Source organism: Leuciscus leuciscus, assembly GCF_965113295.1.
Source record: "Leuciscus leuciscus genome assembly, chromosome: 13".
Lineage (NCBI taxonomy): Eukaryota > Metazoa > Chordata > Actinopteri > Cypriniformes > Leuciscidae > Leuciscus > Leuciscus leuciscus.
Genome location: NC_138737.1, coordinates 27,532,800 through 27,554,151, shown reverse-complemented (window position 1 = coordinate 27,554,151; position 21,352 = coordinate 27,532,800). Strand labels below are relative to the sequence as shown.

General features: G+C 39.5%; 1 protein-coding gene and 1 long non-coding RNA gene across 6 annotated transcripts in view; both read right to left on the bottom strand.

The window, feature by feature from the left end:
• LOC309512256 (actin filament-associated protein 1-like 2) overlaps positions 1 to 21,352 on the bottom strand; it is a 63,179-nt gene that overhangs the window by 32,998 nt on the left and 8,829 nt on the right. For 2 of the 5 annotated variants that reach the window (XM_082187746.1, XM_082187747.1), the window contains exons 2-3: positions 11,630 to 11,767; positions 10,296 to 10,429 (exon numbers count right to left, since the gene is read on the bottom strand). In XM_082187746.1, the coding sequence (XP_082043872.1) occupies positions 10,296 to 10,429; positions 11,630 to 11,767 (272 nt within the window). Of the gene's footprint in view, positions 1 to 10,295; positions 10,430 to 11,629; positions 11,768 to 14,854; positions 15,280 to 15,559; positions 16,504 to 21,352 lie in introns of those variants that run through there. The other 3 variants (XM_082187750.1, XM_082187749.1, XM_082187748.1) reach the window with 3 other exon arrangements.
• LOC309512301 lies at positions 11,776 to 14,848 on the bottom strand. The gene is made up of 3 exons (XR_014210950.1): positions 14,656 to 14,848; positions 13,489 to 14,444; positions 11,776 to 13,412 (listed from the first exon to the last, which is right to left on the bottom strand). It is a non-coding gene; the product is annotated as an uncharacterized lncRNA (long non-coding RNA).

Below are 21,352 nucleotides of genomic sequence, written 5' to 3'. Positions count from 1 at the left end.
AAACAAGCTTTTGATTTTGCTCAGGGTTCTGGAATTAGGTGAACTTCCTATTGCACTTAATTGCCGTGATCTAGAAATGTCCACACTGGGTTGTTAGAAGAAAACAGTAGAGAGAATAAAGTGATGCCATTAGAGGATCACTTCGCCTAAAAATGAAAATTGCCATTATTTTCTCTCCCTCAAGACATTTCAAACATGCCTGCTGTTATTTTGTCAGTGAAATAAAAAGTGAGAAATTATAAAGAATCTTAACGCACATTTAGCATACAATTACATTTCATAGTCATCATGGTTGTCAAGAAAAAAAGAAAAAAAAAGGAGGAAAGGGCGGTGGGGGGTGGGGGGTGGTAACTTTGGGTCCCAACTTTTTTGGAGTGTGTTGCAGCCATCAAAATCAAAATGTGCTTCTGTTTACAAAATACACTTAACAAGTTTTCAGTGAAAACTTTTGTTTTCTTTTACTTTTGTCATTTAAAGAATTAACAAATCACAGATTCTTTGTATAATGCACTGTGCACGTTTGTGATGACGTAAGATGACAACAAATGCACCAGGGAACAATCACACTCGGATTCAGACTGTAGCAAATGTGCCAATGTGAAAACCCACTTAATTAAATAAATCCATATAATGATCCCATCATGGGAATCCATAAAATGTTCTATATATGAAGCGCTTTACAGTACTCTTTAAGTGTCTAACCCTAACACTACCTTTTAGGGACAGGGCCATGGACAACTAATGTCCAAATAAGGGAGCATCCATTTGTTATTTTAATAAATATACACTGAATATGTAATGATTGCATAGTGTTTTATAATGTACAAAAATACACTGAGGACCAAATAGTATCTGTATAAATCAGGGTTATTATCTAAACTAAATCTAACTAAAACCATAAAAATTGCTTGAAGCAAAATATGTTAAATGGACAACAACTTATTTTTAATTCAGCTAGTTGTAAGGCAATATTTCTAAATAAATAAATAAAATCTAATTCATATTAACAACAACTATAATAGTATATCAATGATACACTGGTATAAATAACATCTAACACTACTTACCTTTCTATTCGGTTGTTAAGTCATGACGTAACCACTCTCCGATAATACTCTTTCCGGGTCCAAAGTCCAGGTCCTCTCTACCTACCTACCGCTTTCGCTAGTGTTTTGGTTATTATTGAGTGTTTTTACAATGCCGCAGTGCTGTGTCCCGTGTCCCGAGCTAACTCACTTCAACCTCGTAAATCTTCTTTTTCATTGATGCCTGGACTCTACCCTTAATTACGCCACCTGAGTGATGAGCTACACTAACCACTCTGTTGGTGCTAAAGGAATTTAAACCCTTTTTGACCGCCAAGGGTGCCTCACTAAGAAGGACGTGATCGTAAATAAATGTACAGGTTCCACCATTGTTATTTCTGGACGAGAGGAGCGCTTGGACCCGGAAAAGGCTAAACGTCACGCGTGACGTCAGACTTAACAATCGGATAGGAATCTAAGCAATTGGGAATTTCAAGTGAGGGCAGAAGATTTCCGCACACAGATTTCACTGTTGGTCACACAAATGTTCTGCTTTGAACAAAAGAAAGCTGCTTGGGTTGAAAATTACTTCAGTGTGAGTTGTGCTTCATGCATCACTACACTATCAACAATAGACAACTGGACATTTGTTACTCTGACAAATGTCACAAAAATTGGTACACCGTAAAGGTCCCATGGCATGAAAATTTCACTTTATGAAGTTTTTTAACATTAATATGAGTTCCCCTAGCCTGCCTATGGTCCCCCAGTGGCTAGAAATGGCGATAGGTGTAAACCAAGCCCTGGGTCTCCTGCTCCGCCTTTGAGAAAATGAAAGATCAGATGGGCCAATCGGGAATCTTCCCTATTTGTCATCATACGGGGAAAGGTTACCTCCCCTTTCTCTGCTTTACCCGCCCAGAGAATTTAGCCCGCCCATGAAAAAATGAGCTACAACAGTGCGAGGGCGATATTGGTTTTTCCTCGAGAGACATCATGGCTTGCAATGCAAACGACCGAAGCATAGCAGAAGCATGGCCAACAACGTAGGCTAGCTTTAGCTACATGATAATAACTGTAACAGCATACATAAACAAATCAACTAAAGTACCATATCCAGACACAATATTTTAAACGAACCATTCGGAGACGTCCTGGTGTAGCCGCTGAGTTACAACTTCTTCAGGTGCTTCTCCATCCGGATCAGATTCTGGGTCAAACTGGAAAGCTTGAACGACTGCGTGTCTACGAGCCATTGCGATACATCCACTGTAAAAATTAGCGCATGGTGCTGATCCCCCACCCTCCACATTGTCCCGCCTCTCTCCTCCTCATTAGCATTTAAAGCCAAAGACACAGAAATGGCACATCCTAAGGAAAGCTCATTGTGGGACTGGCTCATAGTGGCTGTAATTCTGCACCAAGGCTGAATTTCGGGAAAGAGACTTCAGATACAGTATTAGGGGACCACTAAGGCCTATATAAAAGCATCCAAAAAGCAGCATGTCATAGGACCTTTAACTGCTCTATCTTCTAAAGAGCCATGAGTGAGTTTTCATAGCGATTCTTCTTCCAGCTCTGCTCTTCTCTTTTAGTACTTCCCGTCCCTGTTGTTTATATGTGATTGCCCACTTGAAAGACCTTGGTTACGAGGCAAGATTTGACCTCTGACCTCATGCCCTGCAAACCCCTTGGGTGAGATGAAGGGGCAAGACCACAGTGAGGCTACGCTCAAGCTGGGAGATGCTCATCAGGTGGCCACAACACAAGCTTTGGTCCAACCCCGACGCTCTGGGCCTCGTAACCACTAGTGTGCAGCCTGCCCATCTGCCCTGTTATTATGGCCATAGAGCTAGTGTCTCTTAAAATACACATCACAGTGCAAGTACACACTGTAATGAACCCTGGAGTATACATTACAACACCATCAAACACTAGTGTACTCTAAAATACACATCACGGCACATACACACACCATTATGTTTTTAGGGTATTCATTGCATTATACATCTATATCCCTTACATACTCTATGTCTATATCAAACATATTGAGGCACACCACACATAACAGTTGGGAACATTGCCCCGGGCCTCGTCACAGGAAGGGACCACTAAGGACCTCAAAAGTACAGGGTACTTATTGGGCAGGGGAAAAGCATTACAATTTAGTCCCAGGCCCCATTAATTTTACCATGCTCTAAAAATACTTCAAAAGTGACAGTAAATACATTTATAATGTTACAAAAGATTTATATTTCAAATTATTCTGTTCTTTTGAAAGTTCTATTCATCAAAAAACCTGTTAAAAAAAAATCTGCATATTTGTTGTCAACATTGATAATAATAAGAAATGATACTTCTTTCAAAAATGTTTTTTATTTTTTTATTTTTTTATTTATTTATATAGATATTATATGCACTCACCTAAAGGATTATCAGGTACACCTGTTCAATTTCTCATTAATGCAATTATCTAATCAACCAATCACATGGCTGTTGCTTCAATGCATTTAGGGGTGTGGTCCTGGTCAAGACAATCTCCGGGTGATTTAAGCAATTTTGAGCGTGGCATGGTTGTTGGCAGGCATGTACTGGCCATCGGGACTACCGGGAGATTCCCGGTGGGCCGCGGTCTGTGTGGGCCGGTGCGTGATGTATTTTGTTTTAAAATAATTAAAATATCAATATATTCGTAAGTGTATTATTGTATAGGCCTCTCATTGGCCGCATGAAGCTGATGCGAGCTGCCTGCGAGACTGACAGGTAGGTTAAACGTGTGATGAGCACATGTGACGTTCACTGAGCATTGGCCAATCAGAATAAAGTTATAGACTTGCAAAGCGGCCGCTTTACAACTGCAGCGAATAGCCTACTGATGTGATGATGTGCAACGATAGTCAACAAAATCTCTAGACGTAAAGGAGGGGCCGATAAGTTGAGAGAGAAAAAAACGACAAGCACTTGAAGCAGAGGCCACCAAATGTGTGAAAATAAATGAATTATTTGCTGGAAGGCCGGCAAAAAACTTCAGTGAAGATGTCAGCAGGGCGGGCCGACGGCTGAGGTGAGACGGACATTTAATGATACATACACGTATTGCATTGCCAGCTGTATGGTAATAGGCCACCACTCACTGATCAACATGTACATCAGATCAGTGCTGCTACTGTATAATCTCACTGCTATTAAAAATAACTCGATTAGTTTTCGTGCGCATGAAACAGTGCGTGAGTTATCTTTTGCATCTTCTTTGCGCCCGAATAGATACATTCACACACAATTGTAAAAATAACTTTCTTGGTGAGAATAAGTGAATGTAATCAATCGAGAAAAAAATCCCTTAAAGTGACTGGTAGCGCCGCAGCTAACGATTACCGAATTTTACTAGAATTGTAATGAGACGCGTTTGTAAACCAAAATCAATTTTGATTTTGTTCCGCCAAAATAAAAGCTCGATGCAGTTTCCATCAAAATAAAAGATAAATAAAAGATCAAAAAAAGATCATCACTTTCAAGTATAGAAATTAGTACAAAACTAATTATGAAAGTTTCCTTTATTTCTCAGTGCATTTGTTTTACAATATATGGTTATTACTGCCATGGGATTAATATTATAACTATCATTAGTGTAATGTAGACAGACTAACTAAAAGAGGATTGAGTTTTTCTTTGTTCAATTTGCACACTGAATATGGGTTGGAGCTTTTAATTTTGAACTCTCAAAGTGCACCAGATTGATGAATTTAACATTAAAATACACAAAATTTTCTTACGGGGGAGCATGCGCCCGAACCCCCCTAGAGGACCAGAAGTATTTAGTATTGTTTGTTTTTTTTATAGTCTTTTCTTTTTTTATAAATTAAAAAAAAAAAGTGTGGTTATTTCATCTGTTAACTCTCATCTCGTTCCTACTTACTCATTACATGGCATTAGTTGTTTTAAGGAAAAGGAGTTGGTATACATATTCAATGGTGTGCAAAGATGGGTGGTGTTTATGATCATATAGTGGGCCAGTATGGGCCAAAATGCCAGGGCCGAATTTTTGTCCCAGTCCAGCCCTGGTTGTTGGTGCCAGACAGGCCGGTCTGAGTATTTCACATTCTGCTCAGTTACTGGGATTTTCACGCACAACCATTTCTAGGGTTTACAAAGAATGGTGTGAAAAGGGAAAAACATCCAGTATGCGGCAGTCCTGTGGGCGAAAATGCCTTGTTGATGCTAGAGGTCAGAGGAGAATGGGCCGACTGATTCAAGCTGATAGAAGAGCAACTTTGACTGAAATAACCACTCGTTACAACCGAGGTATGCAGCAAAGCATTTGTGAAGTCACAACACGCACAACCTTGAGGCGGATGGGCTACAACAGCAGAAGACCCCACCGGGTACCACTCATCTCCACTACAAATAGGAAAAAGAGGCTACAATTTGCACGAGCTCACCAAAATTGGACAGTTGAAGACTGGAAAAATGTTGCCTGGTCTGATGAGTCTCGATTTCTGTTGAGACATTCAGATGGTAGAGTCAGAATTCAGCGTAAACAGAATGAGAACATGGATCCATCATGCCTTGTTACCACTGTGCAGGCTGGTGGTGGTGGTGTAATGGTGTGGGGGATGTTTTCTTGTGTGCCAATTGGGCATCGTTTAAATGCCACGGCCTACCTGAGCATTGTTTCTGACCATGTCCATCCCTTTTTGACCACCATGTACCCATCCTCTGATGGCTACTTCCAGCAGGATAATGCACCATGTCACAAAGCTCGAATCATTTCAAATTGGTTTCTTGAACATGACAATGAGTTCACTGTACTAAAATGGCCCCCACAGTCACCAGATCTCAACCCAATGGAGCATCTTTGGGATGTGGTGGAACGGGAGCTTCGTGCCCTGGATGTGCATCCCACAAATCTCCATCAACTGCAAGATGCTATCCTATCAATATGGGCCAACATTTCTAAAGAATGCTTTCAGCACCTTGTTGAATCAATGCCACGTAGAATTAAGGCGAAAGGGGGTCAAACACAGTATTAGTATGGTGTTCCTAATAATCCTTTAGGTGAGTGTATATATACATATATATATATATATATATAGTCTATAAACATATAGACAATATATATTGTCCCTTTAAAAAAAGATTTAGTTGCTTTTTGCTAATGAAATATTATTTTATTATAATTTTAATCCAAATACATTTTTCCCTCATGAAAAGTTTTTTTAATGAAGAAATGACTGATACTTTTTTTTACGTTTAAAATGATGCACATCATATCAGTAACCTAATAAAAGCTGATTTATTTTACATGTAGCGGGTCGCCTCGGGGGGGCTGATATGTTCAGATCACATGACCAGTCAAAGTCCAAGACCACTGTCATATTGGCCAAAATAAACAAACAAGAAATTACAGAGGGACCGTTAATTTCAAGTGGAAAAATTATCCGTTTAGGTAAAAGCTGTAGATGCTGCTTGCGACAGTACTAAATAACTAAAGTCTGTTTTCTTAATTTTTTAAACTATGTATGAGGCTGCAATTTGTAATAAAGTTAAAATAAAATTAAACAAAGTTTGCACACAACACAATCCCCTACTCTTACAACAAATTAAAATTAATTTCACTCATAATTTGGAGGTGGATTCTGTCCTTGAAGCAAGTACTGCTATCGTTGTTTTTTAACCATGAATCACTCAGCGAGAAGCACTGGAATGTTATTTTTGATTTCTTGTAAATCTGAATTACATTTGTAACGGTCTCATTCTGTTTTGGTTTTGTTTTCATTCTGTTCCCTCTTACAGTTTGCCTGAGTTCTTTTTGCCTGTTAATTTCCCAAGTTACTTATTAGTTCCACATCTGTTTCTAATTCTGTTAATTACCTTTCCCTGTGTATTTAAACCCTTAGTTCTATCAGTTCCTTGTTCGGTATTGTTTGAGTTAACGTGGTTGTGTATTTCTGTGATATATCCTGAGTGTTAGTATTGTTAAATAAAGCGTTTCTTTGGATCTCCTACGTTGTGCGCTTACTACCAGTACATGACATCATTATAATGCATTTCTGGAATTCTCCACTGTGATTCAAATACCCCCACATACACATAAAACAGCTTTTAATGTCTGGAAGTGGGTTTTATTCTTTAGGCTTTTTATTTATTTAGACAATGTTGGCATATGTCACAACATTGTTTTGCATGGTAAAACAACAAATAAGAAAAAATATTTCTAAATTTGTAATAATATAAAGCTACCTCAGGCTGATAAAAGACAAGCATATGACTTGACACCAATAACACTTTTGCTGTTGGACTCTTTCATTCACCAAGGCCAGTAGTTGACTGCTTGTGAATGAGACTTCAAAGTTACGTTGAAACTACATGAATAGATAAATGAATAGTTCCAGTCCTGGATGCTGGTTGATTCATACAGTGTTTCATCAGTGTTATATTAAATGATAAAGTAACAGGTTAGACTCCTCCTCACCATTAAATGCTAGAGATAGGCTAGTACAGCAAGTCTGTATGGCTACATTATAAATCTTTGTACCCTTATAGTGACGGTGGGAAAATACTATTAAAATGAATTAAGGAAATATGAAATATTAAAAACAGTTATATTAACTGACTTTTCCATTAATACAATACAGTGAATGACAACTGTCTGTGGTCTCCCAGTGGTTTACATTATGAACAATTTAGCATTATATGATTGATTTACAACAAAACATAATGCCACGATCCTCAGTCGCTAGTCACTTCTGCACTAAATTTCCCATGGTCCTTCCTGCCTCCCACCTGCACATTCTCCTCAATCATCCACAACTGCCATCAATCACCTTCATCAGCTCCACACCATTTAAGCCTACTTCACACACTGCATCTGGCCTCATTACTCTACCCTGAACACGAACATGAACCCAACTACCAACCTGTGGATACTTACCAGTGTGATTCCGTCTCAAACTGTCTAGTCTTCTGTCTTCCTCAGTCCTCAGTGATCATCTCATCTTCAATCCAGCCAGCCTTCAAGTCACCTGTCATCTCTGCCTGCATTACCCTGGCAGTATCTTCTCAACTATCTACTTTCCAGTTACTCACCTGTTTACATCCTGTGTGTGTCTCAATAAACTCTGTTTGAATCTTACCTTTGTCTGCATTCTTCTGTTCCATGACAGAAGACCAAACCTAAAATGGATTATGCAGCGCGGTTTGCTGTTGTGTCTTGTGAAAGCCTGGACTTTGTTGTTTTTACAGAGTTGTTTTCTTGCCGTCACCAGCCCCTTTGACCATGAGAACCTGAAGTCACTGTTCTGGATCGGGGTGAATTACCATCACCCTGTAGACCTCCTCTGGGACACCTCTGGGCTGAACCGGAGAGATTCTATCATCCACTGTCTGGAGAGTGTCTACCTCAGGTCCAGAACACAACCGGACACAGAGCCCATTCCACCACCATCGACCACGGAGGAAACGTGTGAGCCCCCCGCAGACGGAGAGCTACCACCTGCCGCGACGCGTCAGCCAGTGCTCTACTTTGGCTCCTCCCACCTTCGGCTCCACCAGACACCCTAGGGCCTAGGCCTTTTGACTCCCCCGGGTTCACCTCTGCCACTGACTTGCGGATCTTCCGCTATGCTCAGTTCCTCCACCCCATGGCTGCAGCCGGCTCCTCCTTCCCCTCGGTTACACCTCGGTCCTCCATTACACTGGCATCGCCTCAGTCCTCGGGTAGTCTGGCTCCTCAGATGGTTGTCGCCTAGGCCTCCTGTGCCAGTCTCCTTCTCCATCGACTTTCCATCTGCGCCCTGGGCTCTGCCTTGGGCTGTCAGCTCTGGGTCTGTGCCAGACAACTATCATCATTGCCGCCAGGGTCTCGTCGTCAGGCTGTCACCATTCCTCCGCCACCTGCTATCACATCCCTTTGCCTACTTCTTTTAGCATCCCTGCACCATATCCACGGCCTCCTAAGCCACCAGCTTGACCTCATCAAGCTGTGAGGTTACGCCTTCTGGGAAGGGGGGAGGACTGTGACAATCCTCAGTAACAAGACAAGTCCCTTCTGCACTACATTTCCCATGATCCTTCCTGGCTCCCACCTGCACACTCTCCTTAATCATCCACACTTTCACATCAATCACCTTCATCAGCTCCACTCCATTTAAGCCTGCTTCACACACTCATCAGCATCTGGTCTCATCACTCTACCCTGAACACGAACCCGACTACCAACCTGTGGATACTTACCTGTGTGATTCCATCTAGAACTGTCCAGTCTTCTGTCCTCCTCAGTCTTCAGTGATCATCTCATCTTCAATCCAGCCAGCCTACCAGTTACCTTACTGTGAGGTTTGTGTGTGTGAGTCTCAAAAACTCTGTTTGGATTTTACCATTGTCTGCATTCTTCTGTTCCATGACACAATGCTTTCATCTCTGATTTTTAAATTATTATTAAATAATGAAATTGGACAAGTTCAGTACAGATTCATTTTCTGCAACAAAACAAATTGGTGAATTTGAATGTGCTCAAAGGGTTGTGGGTGACTAGAGGGCGCATAGGATATGTGTGATGCATTCTTCAAAATAAGCCAAATGAAGGACGCGAAACGAAGGCTGCCTTCCAAGGATACTTCAAATTGAGATGTGCTTTGACGTCACTTGATGACTTGGCAGCCTTGATATGCAGCCTGTCTAGGACATAGCATTCCGATTGAGAAGCACCCATAGAGAATAACTAAACTGTTAGATAAAATTATGCATTCATAATAACAAATTGTCCTTAATATTTTTAATAAGTAGTAACTGTTTAAAAAATAAAATAATAGTTTTTATTTAAGCTGAAAAAAATAAAATGTAACTATTAGATGAAACGCATAAACTTAAAAGAAATAAAATAAGAATAAAAAAATTTAAAATTAAAATGTAGGGCTAGCGGTGGTTTCTATGTGACTGAGTAGGAGCAGGCTGAAAAATAAATAAAGGCTAGTGCTGTGACTGGAGCAATTCTTACATTGTGATGAAAGTTTAGAAAGATTTTTTTTATTTGGAAAACTGACTATGAACAGATAAATGGTGCACGATAAGACTGAGGAAAGAGTAAGTAAACAGGGTCCATACCAACTCAAATAATATTTGCTCGTATGTAATATTGGCTTTCATACAAAACAAAAATCTTTCTTTGATGAGCAAGTACTCAAAGCTGTAACATTCTATTTAGAGCTCATACCATGTCAATAAATCTTTCAGTGTTATATCAAATCATGGAGTCATGAGGGCTGGACTCACCCCTTGCTGCAGTCGCTCAGTAGAGGTGACTGAAATAGGTTCCTCTGTCAAATGAGCCTCAGCGGTGGTGCTTTCCCTGAGATCACTGGGGCCTCCAGAAGGACAGTTCATAATCATGTACTCTGCATCCTCTACTGAACATAAAACATATAAACACATAACATTTTTATTTATTATATAAACATTCATAAAATTGTAAGAACCCAAAACCCAAAGTGGAGCTATAAACTGAAGTATGAAGAGGTTAGACATCCATAACAGAAGTCATTTACATATAAAAGTATTAAGATATGGTCGTAAAGATTATGTTTTTATATAGGTTATATGAGAGTAACGGTCTTCGAATTGAACATCTGTCCCCCCCAATCTTACCATGACCTTCCACTGACTCTCTTTATCCTTCAAAATGGTTAAAGTTCAGTCAATCACTACAGCTGCAGGTGGATCTGCAGTGTTTCCAGACAGATATGAAAAAAAAAAAACGGTATAAAACATGACAGCTTTGTTGGAGCTGTGCTGCAGTGATAGCGCACATACAGTATGGGATGTTTAAAGACCCCCTGTGGTGAAAATCAAGCTTTTAATATTGTTTATATGTCAATGTGGTGTTTTTAATATGCTTAAAAGTTTAGGAAAAAAAGTTTAAATATGTCATTTTGGTGATCAAATGAGTTTTAAGGGATACAATTATTGACTACAGGGGGACTTAAACAAAAGAGCACTCTTTGTACGGTGGAATTTAATCAGTCTGCTACTGTCAATGTTTTGCTACATGGACTACCTTGTTGCTTCCTGGATTCTTTTGTTTCTTTGTTTCTTTTGGTTTAGTTTATAGATGAGTTTTTATTTTGTAAATAAACCCAGCATTTGAGTTCATCTCCTGTCTAGAGTTATTCTGCGACATTACTGGTTTTACTGTATTTTTTTAATCAAATTAATACAGCCTTGGTGAGCGTAAAGGTCCTTGCACACTGAGTCCGGAATTTTAGTATGTGTTTTTTCGTATTCGTCATTCGGTGGCTCTGAACTGTCAAAACACCTCTTAAAATGCTTGCTACGGATGCGAAAAACGCAGAAAATCAAACCCAATCCAATTTTTTTTTATGACGGACTAGAGTTTCTGAGGCAGTGTGTAAACGTGATGGACACAACGTGAGGTCGTATTTATTTTTAACTCTGGGGAAATTTCGGACGAGAATTTCGGACTCAGTGTGCAAGGCCCTTAAGAGTCTTCTTTCAAAAACATTAAAAAAATATTTCCTACTTCAAACATTGGAACGGCAGTGTATACTTACATATACAGTCAATTTTACTACATATAACCAAGTGTTTACCTGGTGTGTCCTTATTGTCCTGTAGTTTATATAGCAGCTCTGAGATGGATTTTTTCTGGGCCTGAGCAATATAACTGAGATTCTCACTGTCCAGAACCAGCAAGAACGCCTGCAGGTCCGAAACCAGCCGAGCCAGCACTACAAAATCAAAGAAAACATATGTATCATCAATAAACACAATTAAATGATTTTTCACATTTAAAAAAAATTAAAATAACAGCTTGATTGGAAATTACTCAGTATAAAAATCTTTGATTTCTCTTTGTCTTCATACATCGAAGTCTCATATCTCAAGCACTGAGACTGACGCTGTTTATGATTATTTAATGTTTAACTATGCAATGTGATGATTTTTAAATTGTATTAATATTTGATAGATATATGATGGATTTTTCATTGTTTTAGATTGAAAGTCTGTACCTGGGACCAAGGTAAAACAATAAAATCTATACATAAAATACTTTTGAAATTCAGTTAGCAAAAACAGATGATGAAGGCTTGAAGAAAAGTTAACTATCTGCCTGACTCACCTGTTATAACTACAGTTCAATCTTTTCAGGAGAGATCAGTGTTTGATTAATTAAACCACAATAGAAAACAGGCTCAAGTCATGCTGAATTATCTGAGTTTTCAGATTTTCAATCATTCTTTCAACAGCTGATTTTATGACTGAAGCGGAGGGGTCCTAAACTGCTGGTTTGTTTATACTCTAAGCGGAATAAGTGTGTTCTATATTGCTATGAATTATTTACTAAAGTGACTTTATAAGAGTGTATTCCTGCAGCCGAACCCATTAATCACATTAGACTAATATCCACACAAACATCAGCACATGTGCCCCTAACACACTGAAGTTCTACCTTTACTGTGGACTTAAATTATTTATTTTATTATTGAATTAAACTAATTTCTCCTGAATAGCTGAAATTGTGAAATCATGCTATGATATTTGATGACTTGAGAAGAAAAAGAGGCCTTTACCTGTTTTATAATGGTTTAAAGTGAAGCCTGCTCCCTGTCTTTTCCTTATTATGTTGGCTACAGACAAGCAGGCCACTGTTCAAGCCCTCACCACAGTAAACATACAGAGACTCCACACACTGTGTATATTACACAGAGACACATCAGTGGGCCTTTGTGCTGCAGTCAATCCTCTCTCACTCTTTCGCACACATATTTTAAAGTATTAAACTTCAGCACATAACTTTATTCTGAACTATGAAATAGGGACCATGAACCACCTAAGGACCTGACCCACCTAGCAACCACATCGCAACATGTTAAAAAACACTCAGACCAACTACAACCTTGTGCACAGGTATAAGTGTCACTCATATTTTCTTCAGAAAATATAAAAACCTAGTTGAATACCCCTGTTCAAATCTTTCTCTCTAGTGAAAAAGAAGTATGCTTAATAGTACTGAATGTGCACTTGTATTGTACTTCAAATTTTTTTTTTTTTTTTACTATAATGGCAGATAATATAATATTAATGAAACAAAATGCCACTTAAGTGTACTTAAAGTTTCACTTTCATGACTGTTTCTTAACGCACTTAAGTACACTTTTAAAAAGTGCACTTTGTAATAATGTCAAACTAAAAGTTTGAATAATATTGTTTTAATAAGCTTAAGTCGTGTTATAGTAGACTTATTTGAAGTATAGAAGCGTTTTGATGTGTTGATCTTATTTAGATGTGTTGACTAACATATTAAAGCATCTGTAAAGTACTTGATTTATAATTTGAAGGTTACTTTTAAAGTTAATATAAATTAATTGCAACCTCAACATAACAAATGTGTAAATAAAATTAATTGCAACCTCAACATAACAAATGTGTAAATAAAATTAATTGCAACCTCAACATAACAAATGTGTAAATAAAAATATATTTAAATACATGACATTCAATTTTCAATAGGACTTACATTAAAGTATATTTTAGTTAACCATAAATGCTTGGCAGCACTTTTTAACCATATTTCAAAGACAATATAAGTAATAATGACTAACATACGAAGATTTACTTAAGTCCTAATTAAGTGCGTCAGAAAAGCACTCTAAAGTATATTATTTCCAAATACTCCTTTTAATATATGCTAAAGTATATTTCTTTTTAATTTAATTTAATTAACATTTTTATTTGATTAAAGTGTGTCAAAAGAGTGTTAAATCGTAAGGTCAGATATTCCTAGTCTGTCACAATGCGGCAATTTGATCTCTGGTGAAAAACCTCAACACAGGCCAGCTGCTGTGATAGAGCTGAATGGTCCTTTGACAAGCTCTCTGTAGGGAACCCCATAAAGACCTACGTAAAGCCTTTGAAACACATGAGTAGTGTTATTTCAGTAATCGTTTTAAACTAGAAGTTTTCAGTCAATCAATCTAGTTTGAAACAGCAAACTTAACACATATACACATTAAAAAAATATTTTTTTCTAGGAAAAAGTTTGATAAAAATTTGTATTTAAAGAATCACATTATTGTGATCATCCTGAGATAATCAGATAATCCTTTTGTAGCAAAGGCTGCTACGTTAGAATTATGATACCATAGAAGGCTAATTGTCTAGTATGTTTTTGTCTGAGCTAACAAACTAATCAGTTAATGTTATGCTAAGGTAGCAGGTTAATCGGCTGATATTAAAGCAAGTGGAAACCGTGCTCCGGAGTGTCCGCTACACCACTGCTGGAGGTTAAGGCAGGCCGAACACACATTTACAGCCTTTCTCTAAATTAATTCTTCTTCCTCTCACTTCTTTATTCTCTAATCTTGATATTTGTTTTCCCCTAGTATAACAAGAAGTATAATAACTCTTTCTTAATTGCGGCATTAAATATTACACTAGAAGAATTAGGTAAGCAAGTGTTCTCCAACGCTTGTGTTATTTACACAAGAGATAGAAGAAAAGTGTAAACATTGTTCCTTATCTAAGGCAGAGCTTTTATCATTTGCCAGAGAAAGGATCAACGGATCCAAGAGGTGCAGTTTCAAAGAATGTCCCTTTTTGAGTCTTTCTTCTTTACAATCCAATCTCACTGAAACCTGCAGTCAATGGAAAATCGGCAGCTTTGACAATCAATGACATACAAATAAACACTAAGTTAATGTGAATAAAACAGTGTTCCTTTTTAGATCAAGGTTGGTCAATTTAAACACAAATAAGACCAAAATGCACTGCAATAGTTTTACAAACTCCTGAGCTTGAACAGAAACTGAACTTACAGTCAATCTATGCAAACCACTGCTCTCAGTTAGCACTCTCTGTTTTCCCAAATAGGATACCAGAGTTGAGCATCTTGATTGTGTCTATTCAGAACTCAATCCCATGTCTGCAGGGTGCAGTGGTGGTTTAGATCTCCAGCTGTGGCTACATCTCCAGGGAGTAAACATCTGAATTCCCATGGGTTTATACAGGGTCATGGCGAGTACTGGTAGACATCTAACAATGCCCCAGCAGCCTTATTAAAAACAAACATTTCAAGAACATTAAAAAAAAGCTATGAGAAAGCAGTAAATCCCACCACAACTCACTTCATTTTCTCAGATTGAGAAAAATAAAGGAAGAGAGCTCTATCTACAATCACTGATATGCAAGCTTAGATGGAATCTGTTGACTTGCTTTTATTGCACAGATTTGAGGGAAAACTGTACAGGATTGGCATTTTCATTGTGTGAATGGGTCAATAAAAAAAACGAGTGAGCAAGATAAAATATATATATTTTTTTTTAATCTCAACAAAATTTTTAATTTAATTAATTGTCATGAAATGTTATGTGGGGTAAACATAAAGTAAAAGATAATGCATATTTATGCATTTATGGGGGTTACAAGTTACAAATAACTTTGATTTATTATAATTATAACATAATTATATCCAAGGTTTTGGATAGTCACACCATATGGTATATTGTAAGAGACTAACTGACCTGGACACAGTCATCATGAGAGTCTGCAGGGGTCCTCCCTATGATATAATTTCCTCTTTTTTTCTCCATATTTCTCTACGTAGATAGATAGATAGATAGATATAAACAAAAAGATTGGTCCCAAGATGGAGCCTTATGAGGCAAGCAAGGTTAAATAGTGAGGAGTTAAATAGAACCTTTAAATAATTTAAATTTATTAAAACCTCTTAAATACTCTACAGCTTTTCTGCACTTGGGTTCTGTTCTTGACAGAACGAAGCAGCCAGAATTGAATCTAGCAAACAGCACATTGAAGTGAATCTCCTCCGCTCAGCTCCACGAGGGACCACCTCATCAACCAAAACCCAGTCTACAAACTCTTGTTCACGGTGCAGGGGGACCTTTCCATCAGGGTTTATGCTCAGGTGCTCCATGACAAAGCATCAAAGCTGTGCAATGGTGAAACTAGGAAGAAGAGTTTCTTCTACGGAGCCCAAATTACCTCGTCGAAGCTGTGCAATTTCCACCACTGGAACTATATGGGGAATTAGTGGAGCATATGTGCCACCTTGAGAAAATGAGAGCTCTACAGCAGTGGAGCCCTTCAGCTCCCCCAATCACAAAGCAGCACTCTCAGAAGCAGCCAGGTATGCTCCAGCTCCCCACAAAGGCCGCTTTCCAAGGTACGGTGGTCTGGGAGGTCCCAAGTCTAGAGGTTTCAAGACCAGTGGTCTCAGTGGCCCTGACTCCAGGGGTCCCTGAGGTCCGATTTACAGTGGTTCTAGTGGTCCCATGTCCAATGATCCCAAAGGTTCAGAGTCCAGTGAACCAGAGTCCGGTGGTCACCAGCTTTCCCTGTCTCTGCCACAGAAGCCACCCAGAGCCACCAGCTCTCCCAATCTTGCTCACGGAGGCTGTCCCAGAGCCTACTGCTTTTCACGTCACGACCACGGATGCTGTCGTCACTCCCGTCAGACGGGGAGATGAATTTTACATGGACAAAAAAAAAAGAGCAATTATCTATTTTCCTGGGTCACACATACAAGTCAAGTCAAGTCAACTTCATTAATATAGCGCTTTTAACAATAGATTGTTTCAAAGCAGCTTTACAGTGATAATAGGAAATGAAAGTAACAGAGATTGTTTTGGCTTTACAGCAGCTCTAGAATAAAGTTATTGTCCAGCTAAAGTTAGTTTTGATTGATTCACTTCCATCGCAACGAACATTAGTTATTATGACATTAGTTACACTCTGTGCAAATTTTAAAAACGCGAACCTGTGAGAATGCTGATGGCGTGAACATGCGTATTATGTGTTTAGTCTATAGGTATGCGCGTTTAAATATATATGTGTGCAGGCGTGTAGTCCTTCTTTACAAACCAACCCTCAACAAACTACTTGTCTGGCCTTAAAATTTATAATACAGAATTTGTATCGCTTCCGCGTAGCCACTCGAACCGTAATTATCCCAACCACGTTTTATCTGTAGAGAGATAAAGGGAAGGGAAGGAGGCCTTCACAGGGGAGAGACTAGTTGACACTTCAGGACTGCATTGTCGTCGTGTCCAGGCGCAGGTCCTTTATCAGATCTGGATACGGCCTGGATCCAGTGGACTGTGGTAAACCTCTGGATAAACAGAGAGACTAATATTAGCGTAGACGCCATTCTTCTTAAGATGTAACAAGTACATCAGGATTTATAGGAAGTGGTTCCGGCTGACCTAATCTATGCAGCCTAACATTGAATTATAGAATTCTATAATGTGTTATGTGTAACGGGGCTTATATGGTCATACTTCCTGGTTCTGGTAAGAACTCGAGCTGCTGCGTTTTGGACCAGCTGTAGTTTGTTTATTAAGCGTGCAGGGCAACCACCCATAATAGCATTACAATAATCGAGCCTTTGTCAATGAGAGCATATGACGTAATTTAGATATATATTTTTAAGATGGAAAAATACGGTTTTACAGATACGAGACAAGTGACTTTCAAATGAAAGATTGGTATCAAAGAGCACACCCAGGTTCCTAACCGACGACGAAGACTTGACAGAGCAGCCATCAAGTGTTAGACAGTATTCTAGATTATTACTTGAGAAAGTTTTTTGTCAAATAATTAGAATCTGTTTTTTCAGAATTAAGTAGTAGGAAATAACTAGTCATCCAATTTTTTTTATATCCGCTATGCATTCTGTTAATTTTGTGAATTGTTAAGTTTCGTCAGGGCGTGAAGCAAGGCCGGAGTGGGACTTATTTTCAGCCCTGGAGTTTCATGCCTTAGACCGGCCCACTTTAGTTCCCGACTGACTATTAAAATAATGTAATTAAACCCTCAGTATATAAGGCCCAATCTTTCAAGGGCTATCTGGCCCATCCCCCTACCCCTACCCTACCCCTACCCCTCCAACCAAAAAAGAATCGAGACAACCCTACCCCTTCACGGGAACGCGCAAAACGGAGGGGTAGGGGCAAGGGGTGAATTGGGATTGTGCCTAAGTCTGCAATAGTGCACTGTTCTGTACAGCCTTGTAATTCATCATATTTTTCAAAAATATAATTTTCTATTCAGTGCAATATCAGTAGTACACAGGGTTTTATAAATACAGAGGTCCCAAAAGTGATCTAGGGGGTTCGGGGGCATATTATTTTTCCACTGTCATTGGCAAAGAACATCTGACTGTGTTAAATAGGAATCCATTGTAATAAAGTTATTCTCATTATTATGCAATAGGCTATTGCTCTACCTGCTCTCCTCTCTCATCGCCATCTCCTTCTCTCGTTCTTCTTCTCTCAGTCTCTTTATCTTTACCTGTAAATCTCCCCTTCCTGAAGATGAGCTTAGATTGATACAGTCTTTGTAAAGTGATTATTTGTGTCGGTCGTTTAAAATTTCTATCGTAAAACAGCTGTTTAGTTTAGCCACTTGCACCTTATCTCGTGAAGCGTCGCGTTGGGATTCGCTCGCGCTTCTGTGAACATAAATCCCGCTTGCTTTGATCGGTCATCTCAAACATTTTGCCATTGCCGACGAGCGGTGTTTGAGTGCTGAAGCAGCTCAGATGATGAGGTCGGTTATCGTCGCGATATGCGAATCATTGCAGCAGTTAATATTAGGTAATTATTTCACAACGTTCATTATACACTCAGGAAAAATTACCGAGGTCCGGACCTGGGAGACCTCAATGGTCGGTACGGCCCTGACTCGTAGGCTATTTGGCCGCTTGAGTTTCTAGAGATATTTTATTATTCTGGCCTTTTCAGCGCCGCCTTTGCGCCTATAGGCTATATAGGCAACTGTGTCTAAGGTACTGGAAAAGAGAGTCTCAAACGTTTCTGTCGCAATATCGAGTTCTTCTAAGCTATCTGGGATGCTGAGGAGGTGAAACTGATCAGGAATATTATTAATAAAGCAATCTTTAGTGGCAGAAGTGATAGGTCTAACATATTTGTAACACAGAGTCGACTTTGCAGCCTTGGCTAAATGAAGTACTGTATACACAAGACTATATAATGATCTGAGATGTCATCGCTCTGCTGTAGAATTTCAACGGCATCAACAATGATTCCGTGTGATAATAGATCTAGAGTATGATTATGACAATGAGTGGGTCCTGACACGTGTTGTCTAACTCCAATAGAGTTCAGAATGTCTTTAAATGCCAATCCCAATGCATCTTTTTCGTTATCTACATGTATATTAAAATCACCACCAATTAGGACTTTATCTGCAGTCAGTACTAACTGATAGAAAATCAGCTAATTCTTTGATAAAATCTGTATGGTGCCCTGGTGGCCTGTATACAGTAGCCAGCACAAATCTCAAACGTGATTTATCATTTACACTAGATAGTGTTACATTAAGCAACACCTCATTATAACAGTAATCTTGGGAGGTGGAAGTAATGTAATCGTCTGGTTTTAGCCAGGTTTTATCTGTAATCATATCATTAACAATAAGTGCTTTTGAAGTAAGGGATTGAATATTCAGCAACCAGAGCTTTATCATTTGTTAATCCGTATTATGTCTGTTTTTTATTTGTTGAACATCAAGTAAATTTTTACCCTTAAATGGGTTTAGGTTTAATGATATCTAGGTGAAAGAGGCTCTATGTGATGGGATTTATCTGACCTCAGTGACATGAGACAGCTAGCAGACGGTCGGTTTAGCCATTCTGTCTGCTTCCTGACCTGAGCCCCAATTCATGTTTGAGTCACACATACACACATGACCCTCGTTTTCATGATGACCTGGAATCCAATATTCGCACCAGAACCACGGTAGATGCAAACACTTCATCTCCCTGCGTTCTGTTGCAATGGGTCTACGTAAAGAGACAGGTAAGTGTGATGAGCATCAAAGAGGCGCACCCTCCTCAAACGTCACCTACAGCCTTAATAGCGGGCCCTGGGAGCAGGGTAGGTGTTTTGACATGCCATTTGCCACAAATACTAAGGGATGCATAACTTCATGACTTGGCAACCTCTGCTGCTTCTCGCCACAAGCTACTCAAATCAGGTATTCAGAACAATCTGGTTTGGCTATGAAATTCAGTTCTTCAGGCGCCCGCCCAGATACAGTGGCATTCTTTATAGGAGATGAGAGAGAGTTGCTGTCCTTCGGGCAGAGATCGCAGTTCTCCTAGCAAAAGAAGAGATAGAGTCTGTCCCTCCAGCTGAGATGAAGAAGTTTTACAGCCCTTACTTCATCGTACCCAAGAAAGGAGATGAGCTGAGACCAATTTTAGATCTGTTTTTGCATCGATATCGCGACGTGCATATAGGGATCATAGTTGATACGTGATACTTGCGGGCCAGCTACACCCCGGTTCAGAACACATGTGATTCACGGATTATTTGCAAAGTTTAACCATCATAGAGTGAAAGTTTATCATTTGCATGTGTTTTTAAGTCAAGTCAGACATCAAGTGCAAGAGGACTCACACACTGTTTTCTGTGCGCACAAACAGAGCCACGCAGACAGCATGTGACCACCGAATTCAGTTCCCTTTCTCTTTTTTTGAGCTTAAACGGACATGTGCACGCAAAATGAAGTCAAAATGCCTGTCTCTGCGAATATCCTTGTAAACACAGTCAGTTATATGTTGTAAACAATTGAGAAAGAAAACAGATGCATGTCATTTATATTAGGTTACTTACTTTTGAAGGACGAGCATATCAGTACAAGGTCCTCCCTTTCAGGTTTTTCCTGTCTCCTCGCGTCTTCACGAACGTTGCAGAGTCGTTGTCCCGTTAAGGGAAATGGGCATTTGCATACTCAACTACCTTGCGAGTGGGCTAGGATTAGCCAGTTGTCGAGTCGCGAGAGTTGTGCGCGCACAGGGACTTGGTCCTTAAACACCTAGCCCAACAGGGACTTTGGGTAAAGAAAAGAGCAAGTTTTCCCCAATGCAGAAAATCTCTTTTCTCAGAGTGGAGTTGGACTTGATCATCATGACAGCATATTTTTCACAAGACCGTGTCCAGTCAGTGCTGAACTGCTTGAAACTGTTCAAGCACAAGACAGCGGTACCACTGAAATATTTTCAGAGGCTCCTGGGGCATATGGCACCCTCGGCCGGGGTCACGCCGCTGGGGTTGATGCATATGAGACCGCTTCAATATTGGCTTCAGGCTTGAGTCCTGAGATGGGCATGGTGCCACGGCCATGTGGCCATCACGCCGATCTGTCGTCGCACTTTCAGCCCTTGGTAGGACCTTGCATTTCTTCAGGCAGGAGTTTCCCTAGAACGAGTGTCTAGATGTGTTGTTGTTACAACAGATGCTTCCAAGACAGGTCGGGGCGCTGCATGCAAC